The sequence below is a fragment of the Phyllostomus hastatus genome, unplaced genomic scaffold (genome assembly GCF_019186645.2).
Source record: "Phyllostomus hastatus isolate PE091 unplaced genomic scaffold, TTU_PhHast_1.1 phas_contig_159, whole genome shotgun sequence".
Classification (NCBI taxonomy): domain Eukaryota; kingdom Metazoa; phylum Chordata; class Mammalia; order Chiroptera; family Phyllostomidae; genus Phyllostomus; species Phyllostomus hastatus.
In genome coordinates, this window is record NW_025333640.1 from 16,453,995 (window position 1) to 16,474,217 (window position 20,223).

Here is a 20,223-nt window from a genome sequence, read left to right on the forward strand (position 1 = left end):
TATGCACACGGCTAGAAAATCAAGTCAGCAAATGTCTCATCTGTTTTGATTTTGGAAGAGTGGAGGAGGTACCAGTGGAGGGGCTGAGCTAAGTCAGTGTGCTCTTAGGAAAACACACAAGTCGTGTAGTTTGGAGTGGAGCTCTCGGGAGAGCTGGGTGACCTGTGTTCTCATTCTGACCTTGTTGTTCAGTATCTGCGTATCTCGTGCCAGTAACATTTCTCTAGTGCTCGTTTCTTCATGTGTGAAGTGACAGAACTAAACTAGGGAGTTTCTGTAATAGCTTATTACAGTTCTACAAATTAGATTCTGTTAGTCCATATGGAAACGTAGTAGATAGGACAGTGAAGGGCCATTTATGTAGTTCTTCCATCTGAAATGAGTAGGGTGCTTTGGTTGAGGGAGTTACTGCACTAACCAGAAATCAGAAGAGTCATGCTGCCCCAGTCACATTTTTAGTATAAAATATACTTTATTTCTTCCTTCACTAATTTCTTCACTATGAAAATAGGCATAACTCCTGACTGAAGGCATTAAGGAAATAAATTGCTTTAAAATGAATATTTTATGTCAAGGGTTGGTGCACCTTTTCTGTAAAGGGTCTCTGTTACAGCTGTTCAACTTCGTCATTGTGCGAAAGCAGCGATGTGTGCGTGAACGAGCATGACTGTGCTCCAGTAAAACCTTACTGACAGAAACGGTGGCGGTCAGATTGGGCCCGTGGGCCGTAGTGTGCAGACTCCTGTTCCGTGCCCTGCATGAGTCCCTTGAGTCCAACATAGATTCACGTTACTGTTGTCTCCTTTATTCCTTTATGTAAAGATTACCCGAAATAATGTTTGTGACAGTGTCGTGTATCCCTCGTCTTTTCACAGAGAGACTATCTGGAACTTGTATTCTGTCCCAAGGATAGCGGAACCCGTGTGGCTTACCATGATGTCCAGCACTTTGGAGAAAACGCAGCTCTGCCAGCGCTTTCTCAAGGAGTTTACGTTTCTGATAGAACAGATCAACAAAAACCAGTAAGCTTCAGCTCTCTGGAGCGTGGCGTGCATGGTCCCTGGCCAGTGTGTGTTCTGTATGTGACATGCCTCTTCTTGCAGTGACTCACCTGGCTGTACTTTCTTCCCTTTCTCGAAGGTTTTTTGCTGCCTTGCTGACCGCGGTGCTGACCTACCACCTGGCCTGGGTGCCGACCGTCATGCCCGTCGATCACCCTCCCGTTAGAGCCTTCTCGGAGAAACGCACTTCCCAGTCAGTGAGCTCGCTGGCCCGAACACACCCGTACAACCCTCTCTGGGCACAGCTGGGTCAGTGCCCGATGGCATCATTCTGCGGCTATATGGGACGGGGCTGGGAAAATGCTAGAATTTGTAGTTGGTGTTCACTGTCTAACCCAGTGACACAAGGAAAAGGCGTTGGCCCACAGATTTCTAGTTGTAAGGCTGCCACTTTCCTCTCTTTTCTCTGCCTGCAGCTTCATTCGACTCTTGTAAAGGTGTGTAGGTAAATTGTGCTCTGCCATACAATGTAGCAAATGATCCTGGAGCAAGGCTTTTAATGTCTGCATTGTCGACACTTGGACCAGATAACTCTTTGTTGGGTGGGGCACCGTCTTGTGTACTGTAGGATGTTTACAGCATCACGGACACTCGTTCCCTAGCTGCCAGTGGAACTCCCCCCACCCCTGAAGTGGTGACAATCAAAAATTTCTCTAGACATTGCCCAGTGTCCCCTGGGCAGGAGGTAAGACACCCCCTGGCTGAGAACCTTACAGGATGGACTGGGTAGGAGAAGAATAAGACAAAAAAGAAAGTAGCATGGTATAATTTCACCACCTTTAAATTTTAGCTTGAGTCTGGAGTCTGACCTCTCTCTGCACTGCTTTCTTGCAGTTAGTTGATGGCGTTTTTCCCTCAAATCTTTATACTGAGACACGGTATAGGAATCTAATGCTTTGGCCTAGTTGGGTACAGAGTTTCGGGTTTCTGAGACCAATTTTGCATGTTTGGGGTCATGTGGATGAGAGGTGTGCTCTAGGTCCTCGTTTGTCGAACGTTTGGAGCGACAAAGTAAAACGGGCACACTCGCTCTGCCCCGGCCCGTGTCAGACGCCCAGAGGCAGACCCGAACAGCACGCACTGCTTAGCCTCCGGAAACTGTCCCGCCCAACAGAGGAGGCCGGCTTGTGTTCAGATGACTTCAGGACCTCCCGAGTGAGTCGTCCTGTGACAGGGACATGCAGAAAGGATGCGGGAGAGAGAGACTGTAAAGTGCAGAGGCTGAGAGCAGGGGCGCCAGCGCCAGAACTGCCTGGATCGGATCCAGTGCCCGTGGGCAAGCGACCTAACCTCCCTGTGCCTCAGTCTCTTCATCTGTAAAACGGGTAGGAAATAGTTCACGGTGACTGTGGGAATTCAGTTAGTTATATATAAAGCACCTTTGTTACTGGCGTGCTGATGAAAATATTAATGTTGGAGGGTCACCGAGAGGTAAAGTGAGAGGAGGGAGGAGGGGGTGCTCAAAGAAGGTATATTTGAGGAAATGTTAAAATGGCATTTTCCAGAAAACAAATCACAGGCCGAGAAAAAGCACTGCTTCCCATTTGAAATTTAACTAATTGAGAGCTGTTAATTTCCTTTGTTCAGCTTAAGAAGGAAAAGTCCCTTCCTGTGGGCTCACAGTCCCTTTTCAACAGAGATCATGTATTATTGAGTCTCCCGTGGTCCACTCCCCCAGCAGTCCTCAGTGTCTGGCTGTTGACAAAGTGGTGTGAGGAGGGGAGGAGGCCCTGGGGCAGAGCCACGCCATAGCTTTATAAAGCCAAGTGTAAGTGACAGTTGAGTTTCCATTATTACAAAAAATTGAGGGGGTTCAATAATTTGACAGGGGAAGATGCTCATGTCCAAGTTATTTTCATTAACTATTTACCAAGTCACAGTACACAGAAAAATATAAATTACTGAGAATGTACACTGATGCAGATATAATTTTAGTCCAGGTTCCTAAGTAATGGAAAAGATTCTACGTATCTTGAATTATTTCACAGGTGTATCTGAGAGCTGGCCAGGACAGGTACCACAGTGCCCACTTCTGCGTGGGCTCTCAGCATTCCCGGGGAAACGGGGAGCGAAGCCGGGAGCAGTGCTCCCTTCGCATCCCCCTGGGCTTGCTGCTCAGGAGCTGCCCTCCCCACCTGTGCCCAATACATGCTCTCTACATCCGGGTTTCCAAAGGGTGGCTAAGCACCCACTAGTGGGTTGTGGAAGCCGCTGAGTAGGTCAAAAGAGCATTTAAAATGTACGATAGAATAGAAAATACCAGAGTGACACATTGGTGTTTTGTAAAATGTCGCAGAGGAAGTATGAGGGTGCAGTCTAAAAAGTGTTTCTTTCTTGGGAAGGGTGTACAAAGTGTGAAAACCACTGTCTTTCGCCACTGATCGAAGGGGTCCCGTGGGTGTCTGTCTGACCCTAATGACCTCAAAGATTTGTGGAAGTGAAAAGTAGCTTTTCTCCTTGGAAAAAAAAAAAGGTTTGTGATTAATGGTATCAATTAATATGAGTAAAAGAGTCTGAAATTTCTTCATTTTTTTCTCCAGAAACTTAAATTGTGTGTTTCAGAATGCAGTGGAATTAGAGTATAAATCAATAAAATATATAAGGAGAAAATTCCTGCTTACTCAGAAATTAAACAGCCATATCTAAATAACCCATAAACCAACCCATAACCCACTTCTCTTGTGAGTACTTCACAAGAGAAGTTACAAAATAGTTTGAAATAAATGATAATAAAGATACAATAAATAACAATGTTTAGCATTAGGGCAACAGTGTTTAAAAAGGACTTCATAGCAGATACACGTGTTAAAAAGTACTCAGTGAGTAAGTGGTCCTTTAAGACACTTAGTTTCTCTCTTTATCTCCTTTTCAATTTTCTGTGTGTCCCTCTGTCCACCTTTGTTTTGGGGTCTCCATGCCACCCACTCTCACCCTCTCAGTTTCCCATCCCCGTGATAATGCTGCTGAATTCACTCAGCCTCTCCCCGCATTTTCTCCCTGGTTCTTGCTCTTGCCCGTCTCTACTTTCTGTTTCTGTCTTTTCAGTTTCCCTCATTATCTTCTTTCTTCCCTCTGCCTTGGTGTTCCCTTTTCCGGCGAGTGCTTTGCCCTCTCTGCTTCCCTCCGCTCTGTTCCAGCCTCTGGGCTTCCCTCTGGTCTTGTGTTTGTTCTCCATGTCCCCACTTGTCCTTTCCCTGATCTCTCTCGTTCCCTGTGCACACCCCTCCCTGCTTCTGCGCACTCTCCGCCTTTGGTTTCTGTTTCACCTGCAGACACTCTTTCTGCCCACGCCTCCCTTTTTTTTCTGTCCTTCTCCCATTGTCTCTCTTTCCCTTAAATTGAAGTTTGTATTTTAAATTATGCTTTAAAAAGAAGCACAGAACATGACATTTATCGTCTTAACCATTTCTAAGTATAACAGTTCAGGAGTGTTAAGTCTGTTCACATGGTTGTGCAGCCTGCCTTCATTTCGCAAAATTCCATCAGGAGAACAGTGGAACCTCCTCTAAAATGAGTGGTGTCCTCAGTCCGGGACTCGAACAATTGCCCTCGAGTTCAAGGTCCAGTAAATCGTTCATGTTGCAGGTCTGTGATTGTAATAACGCATTATTTATATGAAGTTTGGCCCTAAAGCAATGGCAGGATCCACATACATTGCTCTCATTATTTTATGGAGTTTAAATGATTATAGATTATTTTTTACTAGCTGTCTTTGTTTTATTTTTTTCCACTTATGATTTTGTTATTAAAATGTTATATGCGTTAAGAACAGGTATTGTCATTCTGAGTGGCTTTTCCTCTGTGACGACTTTCCTGTACCAGATTTTGGCTGTGTAATGCTCATCTTCTTTATTAACGTGGAGACCGGCATGGCAAGTGTCCCATGAACGCCTGATGGGGCTGTGACGCCTGCAGCAGTGGGCGGTGTGACCCCGGGGAAGGGGCAATGCTACGTGCTTAGTCATGATCGTTCTCTCAAACAGCCGTGCTTGTCCTAGCCTCAGACAACAATTCTGGGTTACTGTTGAACTCTTGGGTGATTTCTCAGTCAGTTGCAAAAGCCTTAGAAATGAAGCTCTATTAGCCTATCATCTAGTCCTTATAGAGAAGGTTAACATCATTTCTGTCCTGTGCTTTGAGTTCTTAGGGGCAGTAGCCTTCCACTAAGTGTTCCGCAGAGGAAGTACTTCCTGATGGTTCCCAGAAATTTTCCCTCTGTCGTAATCTGTCAATTTAACTTGTTTTATCTACTCTGTGCCCTTATTTTAATGCCTTTCCTCCTCTCTCTCGAGGCACTCCTCAGATGGGTTCTGACTTCTTGAGTTCTTACTTGTAGCAATTACCATGTTTCTCCTCTTTTTTTATTTAGTGTCTCTTCAAGCTCTGGTTTATTTCCAACATCTTGATGATTCCTGTACCGGTGTCTGATTCAGGGTTGGGTGTACAGAGATGGGAAGGAGGTACATCCGTGTCAGGCAGCCCTGCACCTGCACGGGCTGCGAACATTGGCTTGTCGCTGTCGCTGTCCTTCTCGTTGAAGTATCAAGTAACTAACTTACCAAATGCAGTAGTTTTAACAGTTGGGTACTTGACCAAGACTTCTGACAAAAAGCTTATACTGCTGGGTTCGTGGACACATTTGCCCTTCTTCTACCTTTGAGCCAAATGTCAGTGGTTCATTAGCGAGCTTTTCATCAGCTTGTCAGGATATAACTCACAGAACACTTTTTTTTTTTACTCCAGTAGAATTTTCATGTGAAGTAATAGAAGTATTCAGATTCATTTATATTCAGAATCTTATTATTCATGACTAAGTACTTTTCTTCTTGTTAATCAAATTGATTCTACTCAGTGCTTATTTGTATATTGAGATAATTCTGAACAGGACATTTCATTAAGTATTTTGCATCGATTCACTGCCCTTTGGTTCAGAGACCCCTGAATCGGGATTTTACCCGAAGGCCTGTTCTGTTGCCCAGGACTTCTAAAACGTCTCATTATCCTAGTTTCCATGATGCGGTACTCGATTTGGTCACATACTCAGGGCTCTGGCTTCAGCCTTCCTTCGGTGGTGGGGTGGGAGGGGCCCGCCGTTGAACTGTGCGGGCAGACTTCAGAGGGGCTGTGTGAACTGCACTGTCCCCCCGTCCCGAGAGCAGTGGGCCGAGGCCATGCCAGGCCTTTCCGGACACACCATCCACCAGAGAGGCAAAAGTAAAACCAGTCATTGCTAGGAATTACCTCTCTGCCTCAGTCATTTGTGTGAAGAAGCAGTTCTAGTGTGGGACTCTTAAGTCACCTGCTTGGGACCATAAGTCATCTGTTTTTCTCTTGTAAAAGCTGACATATCCAAGGCATGCTCACCCCACACGGCTTTGTCTTTGTGTCCATTCTGCTCTGCAGGTGATCTCTACGGGGCCATCGGCTCTCCAGTGAGGCTGACGCGCACCGTGGTGGTGGGGAAGCAGAAGGACTTGGTCCAGCGCATACTTTATGTCCTGACCTACTTTCTCCGTTGCTCTGAGCTGCAAGAGAACCAGCTGACCTGGAGCGGGAATCCCGGAGAAGGGGAGCAGGTGTTAAATGGGAGCAACATCACGACAGCCTTGGAGAGGGGAGAGGTGGAGGAGTCCGAGTACGTGGTCGTCACGGTGAGAAGTGAGCCCGCCCTCCTCCCTCCCATCCTGCCACTCACCAAGGCTGAAGGAAGGAGCCCCGGGCCTGAGGGCTCGGCTCGGACCCCCGAGGACAGTGACGCCGGAGACCTGTGTCCCAAAGCTGACAAGGAAAAAAACAAGTGTTCTGCGGCCTGCAGTCCAGGACACCAGGACCCAGCCCTGGACGACTCTTGGAAACCTCAGGATGCGTTTTGTAGGGAGGAGGAAAGTGAAAATGAGGTCCCACAGGATGGCTGTTCCCGGCTCTCCAGCTGTGACAGTTTGGGGGCCGGACTGAAGATCACTGAGGAGTGGAAAAGGGAGACGCATAAGAAGCTACCAGACCGGTCAGCAGCCCGGCCCTGCCCGGACAGACTTTCCTGGGAGAAGCCGCCCTTAGAAAAGGTCACCTTCCAGATTGGAAGCTCCGCATCTCCAGAGTCTGACTTTGAAAGCCGCACCCGAAGAGTGGAGGAGCGGCTAAAGGCCTTCAGACAGCACCCAGAGTTAGCCAGTGGCCCTTTGGCTGAGCCCAGGGTGGCCGCTGACGTGGCTCAGGACCAGCAGGTTTCTAGGTGCTCCTTCCCGCCTGGCTTCCCACAGAATGCCCGCCGTGCTCAGAGGCAGTCATCGGACGGGGGTGAAGGTGAATTTGACAGGGGTTACGCTGAGGACAGAGGCATCAGAACCAGAGCTGCGGCAGATGCTGCCGGGCAGCCTGACCCCGCAGCTGACTCACGCGTACCTAATGCCAGTGCGGCCGGGACTGGACTGGAAACCCTGGAGACAAGCAGAGGTTTGTGCTCAAAGGATGAGGAGGGACCTCTGGCAGAGCCCGGCAGGTGTGTGCAGCAGGACTCGGGCTTCTCAGTTGCTGCAGATGTCCCCTGTGGGGATGCCGACGGCCCGGGCGACTTCAGGACTGAAGGAGACATTCCCAGAAATGAAAGCTCTGATAGTGCGCTCGGAGACAGCGACGACGAAGCGTGTGCTTCAGCCACACTGAATCTAGGCCACAGCAGTGACTGCACCGAAGGGGCCTTGGAAGTGGAGCTGCCTCTGCCCAGGTAATGCTGGCCGGCAGGGACACAGGGCCCTGGGTTCAGAGGTGGCCGTGGTCATGTTAGCTGCTGTTGGTTGTTTCACATATAACAGGCTTTTTTCCTTGAAGTAGTAGAAGTGTTATGAAACTGATACTGTTTCCAGCCGGCCCCTTCTCCAAGGAGACCACTGGCTGAGTGCACCTGAGCTCTCAGTGAGGAGGCAAGTGGGTGCCTTTGTGACGACCGTGACATTTTTGGGGAGTTTAGGGGGTATGGTGGAGGTGTTGGGGGGAGCGGGGTTTTAATGTTCTGTCATCTGGATGGAGCCACGCCGCTGGTAGCAGATGCCTGACTTCAGAGGAGGTGGATTGCACTCACCGGGCAGCTGCTCCCCCACCGGTCGGAGCAGCGTGAAGCGGCTGGGAAACACCACTCCCCCCTTAACACTCCGTCAGGTTCATGATTTGGCCTGTGATGACTGAAGGCACTAATTAGAGACTTCTTCTGTTCTGCGGCCCTGTTGTGGGCGCCACCCTGTGCAGATGTGTCGAGTTCCTGAAGCCAGACTTGGCACGCTCCCCTCGCTAGACTTTCTCTTTCTTCACTCCCTTGACACAGCCTGCCTGGCGGGCGTTCCATGCGATACAAGAACGCACTCGTAACCAGCCATCACTATACTGTTTTCTTCCTGCTACCTTTGGGGAAAAACCAACAATCTTCTCTTGCTCCTCCAGTCCCCTCCCTCATTCCATGCCGATGATCCCCTTACTGGAGGATTGGTGAGGTGCCCCCCCCCCCCCGAATCTGACCCGTGTCATTGGGGTTTTGTTCCAGCTGTAACACAAGAAGGGAGTCCTTTTAAATGTGTATTCTAACACACTGATACTGTTTTAGGTCTCAGAGCATCAGCAACCCAAACGTAAGAAACTTCGGCCGCTCCCTTCTGGCGGGTTACTGCCCCACATACATGCCCGATCTGGTGCTCCACGGGACCGGCAGCGATGAGAAGCTGAAGCAGTGCCTGGTAGCTGACCTGGTGCACACGGTCCATGTAAGTGATCCCAGCTTGACGCCCTGGCCGCTGACCGTGTGTCAGCCAGGGTCCTGGCCAGCCACAGGTGTGTTGGCTGTCCTAGACTGAAGAGTGTGCAACGAAGGCTTGTTTACAGAGACATGGGCAGGGTTGCAGGGACCAATCAGGGTTGAAGAAGCACCCAGGGATTAGCAGCAGCTGAGCTGGGCCCTAAAGAGTAGGGGCATGAGCAGCGCGAGCAGAGCTGGAACACACAGAGGGGCTGCGTGGCCACAGGAGCACAGGGGAGGGTGGAGGGCTAATGTTTGACATCTCTCTTCTCTGCTCTGAGCTCTTCTGGTGCCTCCTGGTGGCCGGGCCCAGCTGGAAGCCAGGGCACAAGGTTGTAGCTGATGTCCTGTGGTCCACAGAGGTCAGCCTCCCAGGGCCCACAGAGGACAGAGAAGGGAAAAGAGTTGACCTGGGAGCGGGTGGGGGCGGATAGGCCCCGCACACAGAATAAACAGCACAGATGGTGACAATTATATGCCGTCACGGGCAGGACCTAAGAGATGTCACATATGGTTTGCCTTTTACCCGATCCTTACAAGTTCCTCAAAGTAATTTATTTTAACTGATTTGTCATTAAGTTTACTTTGATGGCTGCATGAGGATGACTATATAAAGATTAACAAGTCTTACTGGAAAATTGCCGTGTGGCTGCTGTTAAGTGCTTCTCTGCTATCTGCAGCGTGACAGGCTCTGTCTGAGCAGTGAAGGACCTGTGTTAGTCTGATGGGCCTGTTTGTAATTGAGCTGCTATTGGGCAGATGTGCAGAAATAGATGTTTTGCATTGGAAACATACTGTATCTCGTGCAATAGGGAAAGTCCTCATTACATTAAGAAAATTGGAATTTGGCTCACTGTCTGCCTTCTCGCCCAACAAGTATTTTCTGGGAGGTGAAACAGAGGCCCTGCATGTTATCTTTGGCCTTGAGCACCTCCTCTGTGAAGACTAAACATACATCAGACTCAGGCTAAACTGCCTGCAGGTTTGTATGAAACAGCAAGAAACGCTCAGTAGCGAAGCAGATGTCCTCATGGCTGCCCTGGATGGGGAGGGAAAGGAGAGGAGGAGGGGCGGTCTGCAGCTGGAAGGCCAACCTGGTGGATGCGTTAGTCCCCCAGCATTCCCAGCCCCTCCCTGCTTTGTGGTGGGCACCGCGCCTCACCAGGACATTCCTGGAATGAAGCTGTGAAGTTGCTTTTGTGTCTGTAAGGAATGTCAGATTTTGTTTGCATGCTTTTAATGAACAATGCACACTTGTATATTGTTTTAGAGACCCGTACATCAGGGGCCTTAGAGTAAGAACAGTGCCCTCATTGTATGATGTCAACTCTCTGAGTTGTCTTAAACCATCTATGAAGCCTTGGGGACTCTGGAGACACCCATACGTGGGTAGTCATCTGTAGCATTAAGGCAGGGAATTAGAGGCCCCCCTTTCCTTTTCTGTCAGCACCTTGGGTTTATATCCATATATGCAAAACTTGTGGGGTTGACTTTTTCTGTCCTGCGGGCAGTTTGATTTGTGAGAACGTTGGTGTTGATCATTGTGCCTTTCTTCCATGGTGCCCCACGTTCTGCTTCTGACCGAGGTGTCAGGAGACCACGTGTGAACTGTTGGGGCTGTCTTCAGTGCCTTCGATCTTGCCAGCTGGGAGGTGTTGCCCGAGTGCCCCAGACCTGCTCGTGAACCGCTGTGGTGGACGTGTAGTCTGTTGATGGATAACTTTTCTTGAACTGTCTGCAAAGCACTTGTGACATTTTTTGTGTTTTTTATAGGCTGGCGCGTTCTGACTTTTGTGCACTAGGTTTTCATGGTGACCATCTAGCTCTATAATTCTTACATTTGAAAAAAACAAAATGACGTTTCCTGCATTTGTACTCTTAAAGATTTTTCATATTATATCATTTCCCCTTCCTTTTGGAAGTAGTTTTTTCACACTGTAGCTTTTCTTATTTCTTTAGACTATGCAGTCACCCTGAGTAATCGAAAGTTATTAGTGAGCATAATAACCTATGTCGTGTCAAATTGTGGGCACATCAGAAGTGCAGCCATGCATGGTGTTGATAGGAAATTGCAAAGGGTTCATAAAAATACTTTCCAAAGTTTAATATATTTAGAATGTATCCAGTTGGCATGAGTGGATTTCTGATTTCACTGGGCACATTCATCATAATGAATTTTACTTTCGAAGTACTGTTCCATTTAAACCGCCTCTTAGACTAGAACTCTTGTCTGTGGCAGTGTTTGAATAAAAAAAACCAACCTTTCAAATGCCGTTTACAAATATTTGTTGAAAACCAAATTAAGAGGTTAAAAAAAACATTATATTGAATTTACTGCTCCATAAAGCATTGTAATTATGTAAATTCTTGAGTAGATTGCCAGAGAAAGAAGCAAAGATTCAAGAACAAGTACATGACCAGCGTTAGAGCAGAAATAATAGCTTTTTGAGGAAGAGAAGATTGGGATAAATTGCTTTATCACAACTGGCTTTCAAAAACCTGTTTTTGGATGTTAATAATTTTTAGTGTTCATACTAGACTTCATTGGGTTCTGCTATTCCTAATTGTTTTTAGAGAAGGATTTCTAATAAGTGTTTAAAAGCCATTGATTTAAGTCATTGATCTATTTTCTAGATGTATGCATGATTGGATCGTAAAATCTGTTGAATGTAAATGTGCGTTTTTATAACCACGGCGGAGCAGGTGGTGGCGTTTCTTCCCTCACCGAGGGAGGGAGTGTGTGCTAGAGCTTCCAGCGCTGAACATTTCTCCTTGTACGTCTCTCTGCTCCAGTCTCTTATGAAAGACAGTGTATTCTAAAGTATACTAACTGTATTTCACACATTTCCATTTTTATTACTGGCTTTCCCATGTTAAGATGTGGTCTTTAAATATTTAAACACATGTTCTTGTTTAATCCACATACTGCCTCTGTCACTTGAACTGTTTCCCTGCCTCCTAACATACAGATTATACAGCTGCCTTAGATTAGGCTAACGTCATATTTAGTTTCATTTTTTTCCCCTGCCACATCTACATGTGCATTCTTTCCTCTGTTTTCTTTCTGACTTTAAATGGCAAAGTGGGAGAGAGAGAGGGAGAGAGCCAGCTTTACCCATTACCTGTGACCTCAAGGAGCTTTTTCTTGCTCGTTTTCCTCCCTTTTGCGTTTGTCTGCCTGTGAATCCTGCTGACCGTGGCCATGGCAGGGGCACGAAATGATGGGGCAGTGGGAAGTGTGGAGGAACACTTACTTAACTTTGATGGCTTAGGCTCCAGTCTCTGTATTACCACTCACTCACTGAGAGTCAAGCAAATCAATTGGCATTGCTAAGCCTCAGAAAAATGTATTCAGAGCAACAGATGAAATATAACTCAGTGGTTTGGAGTTTGGCTTCAGAAGACAGACAAACCTAAATTTGAATCATTTGTGTCTTTGTAGCCCTGGGCAAGGTTCTTTGATTTTTCTAAGCATCAATTCTATGTTCCATAAAATGAATAGTATTTATAGGTCTCATTTGAACACTCTGTGAGATAATGCAGATCAAGTGCTTAGCAGAGTGCCTGGCACATTACTAAATGCCCAATAAATGTTAGCTATTAAAATAATATATGTGAAGGTGCTTTGTAATCAAGTTTCCCAGGAAACTCCTGGTGGAGATGGCAGGACAGAACCTATACACAGATCCGTTCGGTGCCACAAGCTTCCACGTTCCCTGTGCCTGTGATGTTGCAAGGAGCAGGCCAGGCACCCTAGCTCAGCAGGGTAGGGTCCTCAACCCCAACATTGACACCACGTTTTAATATTTTTTAAAAAACTGTGTTCCAGGCTTTAGACATTTAACAGAATCATCTATAAAGCAAAATAACAGTCGGATACAGCAGCCTCTTTCATGCAATTTTAAGAGCAGCAGCAGATTGAGTCCAGAAATATCATACAGAAATCAGCACAGATAAGGAGCTTTGCTAAAAGCTTGGCTGTGATATATGCTCATGAATACCTAATTAAGCCACTCAGTGTAATCAACCAGGAAGATTACAAAAGAACAGCAAGTCACATCAAGTGATAAATCATTACTTAAATAACAGAGAACATTAAGTGCCTCAGGTTAGCAACAGCCTTGAAATCAATAGTGTTGCAAAGGAAACGTCCAAGTAGGACAGATCTGGTGTCTCGGAGCACCTCTCGTTGCTTTCCTGGTCCTGTGCGGGATAATGAGCGTGACGATGCCTTGGGCCTGTAGCGCTTACTGTTTAGTGAAGTCTTTGGGGAGTGGGTGTGCGTGAGCGTGTGTGTGTATGTGTATACATTTATGTATATTTCTATACACATATTCATGGACACACATGTTCGTGTGTATGTAAGCATACACACTGGGTTACAATATTAAAATGTATTTCTTGTTGTGGATTGTGATTTTAAAATGTTTGAAAAAAATAATGATCTCTGAGGATGGCCAGCTCTGGCCTGAATTCGTGATTCTCTCCCTTTCTCGTTGTGACTGCCATCTTATTTAAGTTCCCCTTAACCTTCCCAGCTAGTAATCCCTGTGCCAGTTTTCTCCCTTCCGAACATCTTGTGTAGCGCCACAAGAGGGCTCTTTTTAACCCGTGGATAACCATCATTTACTCTTCTGTTCTACTAGTTTCCCCTTTTTTAGAGAGTAAAAAACTGTTTGGTTGGAATGGTCCCTTTTACACCCTCCAAATACACACACACACACACACACACACACACACACCCCTACTACATCTCCCTTTGTGCTCCAGTCTCACTGTCTGCCATCCTGTATGGTCCACCTTTCCACTTGTGCACACTTTCTCCCTTTGCCTAAGGCGCTGTTGAACACATTTCTATTTATTTTTGAAGACCCGGCTCAAATGTTGCCTCTTTGAAGCCATTCTAGGACCCCAGGGTAGACCTCAGCTACTCTCTCACCTTCAGGTACATTGCCCTGCACCTGTGTTCTGTGTCCCCCTGGGGCTGCAGGCGCCTGAAAACAGAGGAGTGGACCTTAGTTTCTTTCACATCCCCAGCACCTCACCTGGTGCCTGGCACACAGAAAGTGATGAGACTGTTTCCCAAAGAATGTGTGCTTATTACTACAGATAAAGCTGTAACAATTAGTGTTTCTTCTGAAGTAAAATAAAGGGATAATATGTTTAGACGTGATGCCTGTAGCTTTTTGTATTCATTTTCTTTACCCAAAGGATAATAAAAGCTTTGTTATAGGCCTTTTTGGCTTCATTTCTCTTGCATTTTGTAAATATTAGACACATTGCTAATCCTGACATTTTCCCAGATTTTTGCACTGTATACAAAATATTTGGACATCTGTGCCATTCCTTTAAAAAAAAAAAGCCACCAGCCTTCGTACATTTTATTTTGAAGTCATGCACACCCCCAGAGTCTCAGGACCTGTTTTCCCTTGAGCGTCTTCCCTGGAATTGAAGCTGTTTCTCTCCTCAGCAAGTGACCACCTGACAGTTAAGCCATCCCCAAAGTGGCCCATTGTGCCTCAAGGCCACAGGCTGAACTTGGGTGTCAGTTCAGTGAGCCTGGTGACCGCAGCCAAGGTCAGATGTTTCCTTTTCACATCCGCCCTCCTCAGGCCACCTCATTGGACTCTTTTCCTCTGCCCTCCGTCCCTGTATCTTCATGACGACTCCGGGCGTCCCAGCGTCCCCAGCCCGGCGTATTTACCAGGATCCCTCAGCGATGTGCCGCAGTCCAGAGTGATTGATTTTCTCTTCTTCTCCACTTTATTGCAACTCTTAAGCCTTTAGTGACTGACACTGAACCTGCTTCCAAGAAATACAGATAGCACATAAAACAAAACAAAGAACTCCCAATAAGATGGGCTCATGTTCAGAAATTACGGACCACATAGGAGGAAACTAGGATAAGGGAGAGTGAGCAAACACAACCAGGAGAATTAACCCTCCCAGAACAATCTGAAAGGACTGTTCAGTAACTATGTTAAAAATGGTTACAGTGATAAAAAGAAGGAATTAGAACATAAAAAAGGGAATTGGAACACATAAAAAGAGAAGGAATTGGTAAATGATCTTTGATTTGTAAAAGAACTAAAAAAGAACTTCTAAAATTGAAAAATGTGGTGATTGAAAGTAAGTCTCAAAGGATGGGTTAAAGAGCAGAGCAGATGAAATACAGCCAGGGCAAATATTAGAGTTTGTGAGATGGAGGCCACACATGAAATCATATCTTTGAATGGAACTAAAACGGGAAAAAATGCACAAAAAATATGGAAAAGCAAGTAATAGAGATGGAGGCTAGAATGAAATGTTCAACCTACCAGTATTACCTTATATACAATGAGTAACAAATTGATACTCAAATGACACCAAAAATCTTAATGGTTTTTTATCTAGAATATTTCAGAGAAAAATAGAAGATAAAGGGAAGTATGTTCAATTAACTGAATCCGAAATCACCTGTGCACTTGGTGTTTGAAGGAGCTGTCCAGGGGCTGGTCCCTAGTAGTAACTCTGCACTGTTGTTATAACTGGTGCATAGACTGTAGAGCTAGTTACGAGTGCAGACGCCGGTCTGCACACCTGTGGTCTATAATACACCTGTGGGCTGGACACCTCTGAGGATTAATAAAGGGTTAGTTTAGACTATGTTATTGAGCAATGCCGGCAGCGGAAAGAGGGGGACATTTCTTGGCAAAGTCATTGTAGATTCAGCTGTGTTTTCCCCTATTGACATGGAGACCATTATTCACACTTCTTGCACTCTGATCTTTTGAGGGATTCCCACCACGACAAGGCTTTAGGATTCAAAGTAGGGGGCTTGGCAGACTCATCTGGCTAAAAGCTGGAAACACTTGAATGAGTTCCTACATTCTATTTCTGATGTGCTGAGATACTTAATAAGCTCATATGTTTGGTCCTCTGCATTCCTGTCTGTAGAGTGGGACGGTGTTCCTGGCTGCCCCATAGGAGGAAAGTGGGGTGAATTAATAAGTGGTTATAGGAAGCATTTGTGTGAGAATGGTGTTTTCTGACCCCTAGGTTAAAAATAGGTGATCACATGAAATGTTAGTCATTTAAATGTGGTACGTGGAAAATAAATACATTAATAATTGTGCAGATAACCTGATAGAACTGGGTTGACTCGAAAAATAAATCTGAGTAGAGAATTGTTCAGTGGAGCTGGCATGTATCAGACATTTAGCACATGCCTGGCGATTTGTTAGGCTGTATTCAGAGGCTAAAGAAGAAAAACAAAATATGATTTCTCTCCTTTAGTTACATATGAAATCACTGAGTAGACAGATGTAAAATCAAGAACAAGTTAAAGCAGTGTGATTAAATACCAAAATGTAGACACTTTCAACAATCAAAGAAAGAGCAGTGAATGTAGGGGGTGGGTGGGGGTGTGGAGAGAGGACCCAGGCTGGGTCCTTGAAGGAGTGGAATTTAAAAGGTAGCCTGGAGGACGTTCTGGGCGCAGCCTGAGGTCGGAGGCAGGAGTCCTCCCTGCCCAGGGAAGGGGTTTTCTTTGAGGCCCTGGGTGGTAAATGCATGTAGGCACAGGTGGGCCCACGTGGGCTCTTATGGTCCGAGAAATGTTTGAACTGAAGTGCTTGGGTGGTATGTGCTGGAGTAGGTTTTTGAGTTGGTGAAGGGAATGGTAATGTGGTATTTTAGGAAGTTTGAGGATTTAGTGGACATGATTAATAAAGAGAACAGGAAGTGTAAGAAAGCTTATGAAATGTACCTGACACGTGTTAGGCACTGTGCTACGTGTTCCACCCACATTGTCTCCTAGAAAGCCTCTGTGAGTTAAACCAAGAACTGTCACACAGATGCAGAAGCTGAGGCCCAGACTGAGTTGCTCAAGTCCCACAGCCAGTAAGTGACAGACAGCGTGCAAGCCCAGTCCTGTCCGACTTAGAGCCTTCGCTATTACCATGGCCTTTTGTTGAAATGTCAGAACCACGGCTCTTCCGATTACCCATGCCTTGTGGGCACTTCTTTCCCTGGAAGTTTAAATCAGCAGAAGTCAGGTGTGCGTCAGTCTAAGCAGCATATCTTGTGTACTCCAAAGTCTGAGCTAGAACCTTGAAGTTGGAATATCCTCAGTATCTAACACTCCCAAGATACAGACCCACAAATCCTTTGTGGCTATGAACTAACCAGACTTATTCTGTTCATTCTACAAGCCAAAGAATATTTGAGAGGCCTTTAAAGATCTACAACACAAAGCATTTTGTTTGTTATTTTATCTTGAGCAATCTTAACAGGAAAGTAGTTTAGAAAAGTTAGATATTAACAAGGTAGAGCTAAATAAGTGATTGTTTCTAACTCTGTTCGAGTAGAGCAAGGCAAAAAACGATAATGGCATGTTGTCTCTACTTCATTTCCCCATGGAGATTGGCCATCCGCCCCACAATCGCCCATAGCTCCTTACTGATTTCTGGTGTTCTCCTGAGGGAGGTGTGGAAACCGCAGGCAGTGGTCTGGAAAAGGAGACAGGAAGGCATTAGGGGCCGTGGAGGCTGGTAGCTCTGAGGCACTGCTGGGTTACAGACAGGTGTTCAGTGCGCTGTGGGCACTCGGGAGGGCAGTGATATGGCAGCACTTTTGGAAGTTTCAGATTGTGGAAGAGGTAGACACATACTGCAGACTCATTCGGATGAGAGAATTGAACGAACTCTGGGGGCAAGAAACTTACTTTAAAATTGCTTCTCTTCAGCTTGAGAGAAAAAAGGAAAATTGATATATGCGTCTATCAAGTTTATAGAGTTTTCAACTAAATAAGCATTTTAAGTGGAAATGACTTTATAATATTAATATTTTTCTTTGGATTTTTATTCAAAACTCAACTGTCAGAGGTCCTGTATAATGTGACACAATATGGTTGGAAAGAGAATTTTTAAAAGGGCGAATAAATGGCGTGAGCTTTTTTGTTCTTCTGATGATACTTAATTCAAAATAACAAAGCCCTCCTTTATTTAAAAAAAAAAGGCAGGTGTTTAATATAAGCAATCCTACTTGCCAAGCTGATAGTTATTTATATTGTGTCTCCTTTTTCATACGATCCATGGGAGGCCAGACTCCTTCGGTTCATGTGGCAATGATGGGATGCAGCCAGGCCTTACCTGCCTCCTTCTTTTTCTCTGGTCCCCTTGCCCAAACTCTGAGCCTTAAGAATAGCAGATGGTTGAGTCAGGCATTTAACAGATGTTTGAATCTGTTTATGTCTTATGTTTTATTGCACTTCTTCATGTATTTAGTTTCTTAAAAGTACGGCTCCCTGTGTGTTATTGCTGATGAGAAGTATGTGTGTGTTTGTGCCCTGGTGTGCACGTGAATGTGACAAAATAGTGAACTAAAAAAGTGGCGTTAACAGATTTCATTAGTAATTGCTTCTACAATTAAGGTGTGGCTAATACGAAAAAGTTAGTATTAAAAAGTATGCTACATATAATTCGGTGTTTCTTTGTTTATTGTGGTTCTCCGTATGCCTTAAAAGTAGAGCCTTCCTAAGAGGAATTTTCCTTTGAATACCAGGGCATAGGGTGTGTGTGGGTGTGTGTTTCTGTGATAAATCCAAACATGGGCTTCTGGATCTTAGAGTTCTTTAAATTCTAAAACAGTGATTTTTTAACCAGTGTGCTGCAAAGAATTTTTAAAACATGCAATACCTGACTGTTTAGTCAGGGGCACTGAGCTCTTTTTCCCTTAGATTGTCAAATTAAAAAAAAAGTGACAAGAGCTAACACAACAATAGCTGTCCATTGTGAATGAATCAAAATTACACCAATTTTTTTTTGTCAGATTGGTAAAAAATATATTTTTTGGCATGCCACAGAATTTTAGTAATTCCTTTATGTGTGCCATGAAAAAGGTTGAAAATTGCTGCTCTAAAAGCTCAGAGATTCCTGGGTGGCGTAGCTCAGTGGATTGAGCGCGGGCTGTGAACCAAAGTGTCGTAGGTTCGATTCCCAGTCAGGGTACATGCCTGGATTGCGGGCCATGACCCCCAGCAACCACACATTGATGTTTCTCTCTCTTTCTCCCTCCCTTCCCTCTCTAAAAATAAATAAAATCTTAAAAAAAAAGAATTCATTAAAAAAAAAGCTCAGAGATTGACTAAAAAGCTCTGTAGTGGGGTTGTGTTTCCTTTGGAAAGGTATTATGTCAGAAATTTCCAAAATCACTGGAATTGAAGCTGTAACTGTATGACCCAGCGAAAGTTTAGACCAGGTTAGGTATGGGCAGCCAGTCACCCTGGTGCCCCTTAAATGTAACTAAAATAGCTGCTGATGATATTTTTATCTCTCTCCAGCATTCATTTCTTTTTTCTTGACTATTTACATTTCCCTCTATTTCTATCTGCCTTTAAAAAGTGTTTATTTTTTAGTAAATACTGAGTAGCTGCTGAATGATATAGTTATATGGAAGCAATTGGGTTGCCCTGTGGCTATATTCAGGGAATTGTGTGTTAGTTATTTAGTAGCCTGAGAATGTGTACTTCTTTGAGTATTTCTAAAGATACTTTGCTGGTTCTTTTCTTTCCTTGAGCCTGCAAACATAAAAGACAGCCAGGAACTTCCAGTCAAGATGGAGGCGCTGGTAAACATGGCTTGCCTCCTCACATAACCACAGCAAAAATTACAACTAAACTACAAAACAACTGTCACCCAGAACCATCAGAAAATTTAGCTATATGGAAGTCTCCCAACCAAGGAATTAAAGAAGTCACGTTATCCAGACGGGTAGGAGGGGAGGAGGTGCAGAACAGGCAGGCCCATACCCATGTGTGGCAGACGAGTCAGAAAGTGAGGGATCCCAGCCCCACACAAGTCCACCTAGCTAGGGTTCCAATGTCAGGAGGACAAGTCCCTATAACTTCTGGCTGTGAAAACCAGTGGGTATTGGAGTGGCAGAAGAAACTGCAGGAGTCTCAGGCGTTTCCTCTTAATGGGCCCACAACGGACTTAAGACTTACACAGACTCACTCCCTCTGGGCTCCAGCACCGAGGCAGCAGCTGGTAGGGCACCAGTGGCATATGGGGAAAAACTGAAGTGCTTGGCATCAGGGCAAGTGCTGGGGGACAGTTTCCTCCTAGACAAAACTGCAGAGGCCAGGCAGCAGCTTTGTCCCCTTTCTGAGCCCTCCCCCACACAAAGCCACAGAGTGGTGACACCATATCTGAGATTTAGACTATCTTAGATAATCTAAGGCTCCTTCCCACCCAATTTACAGATGTGCTTTTCTACAATAGGCCATGCTACTAAGACAGGGAATCAAAGCAGCTCTACCTAGTACACAGAAACATAGAGAAAGGCTGCCAAAATGAGGAGACAAAGGAATATGGCTCAAATGAAAGAACAGAACGAAAC

The 20,223-nt window shown here is 45.4% G+C and overlaps 1 protein-coding gene across 4 annotated transcripts in view; it reads left to right on the top strand.

The window, feature by feature from the left end:
* FNIP2 (folliculin interacting protein 2) overlaps positions 1-20,223 on the top strand; it is a 121,288-nt gene that overhangs the window by 87,942 nt on the left and 13,123 nt on the right. For all 4 annotated transcript variants that reach the window (XM_045831002.1, XM_045831005.1, XM_045831001.1 and 1 more), the window contains 4 exons: positions 876-1,022; positions 1,141-1,310; positions 6,465-7,785; positions 8,656-8,812. In XM_045831002.1, the coding sequence (XP_045686958.1) occupies positions 876-1,022; positions 1,141-1,310; positions 6,465-7,785; positions 8,656-8,812 (1,795 nt within the window). The remainder of the gene's footprint in view (positions 1-875; positions 1,023-1,140; positions 1,311-6,464; positions 7,786-8,655; positions 8,813-20,223) is intronic.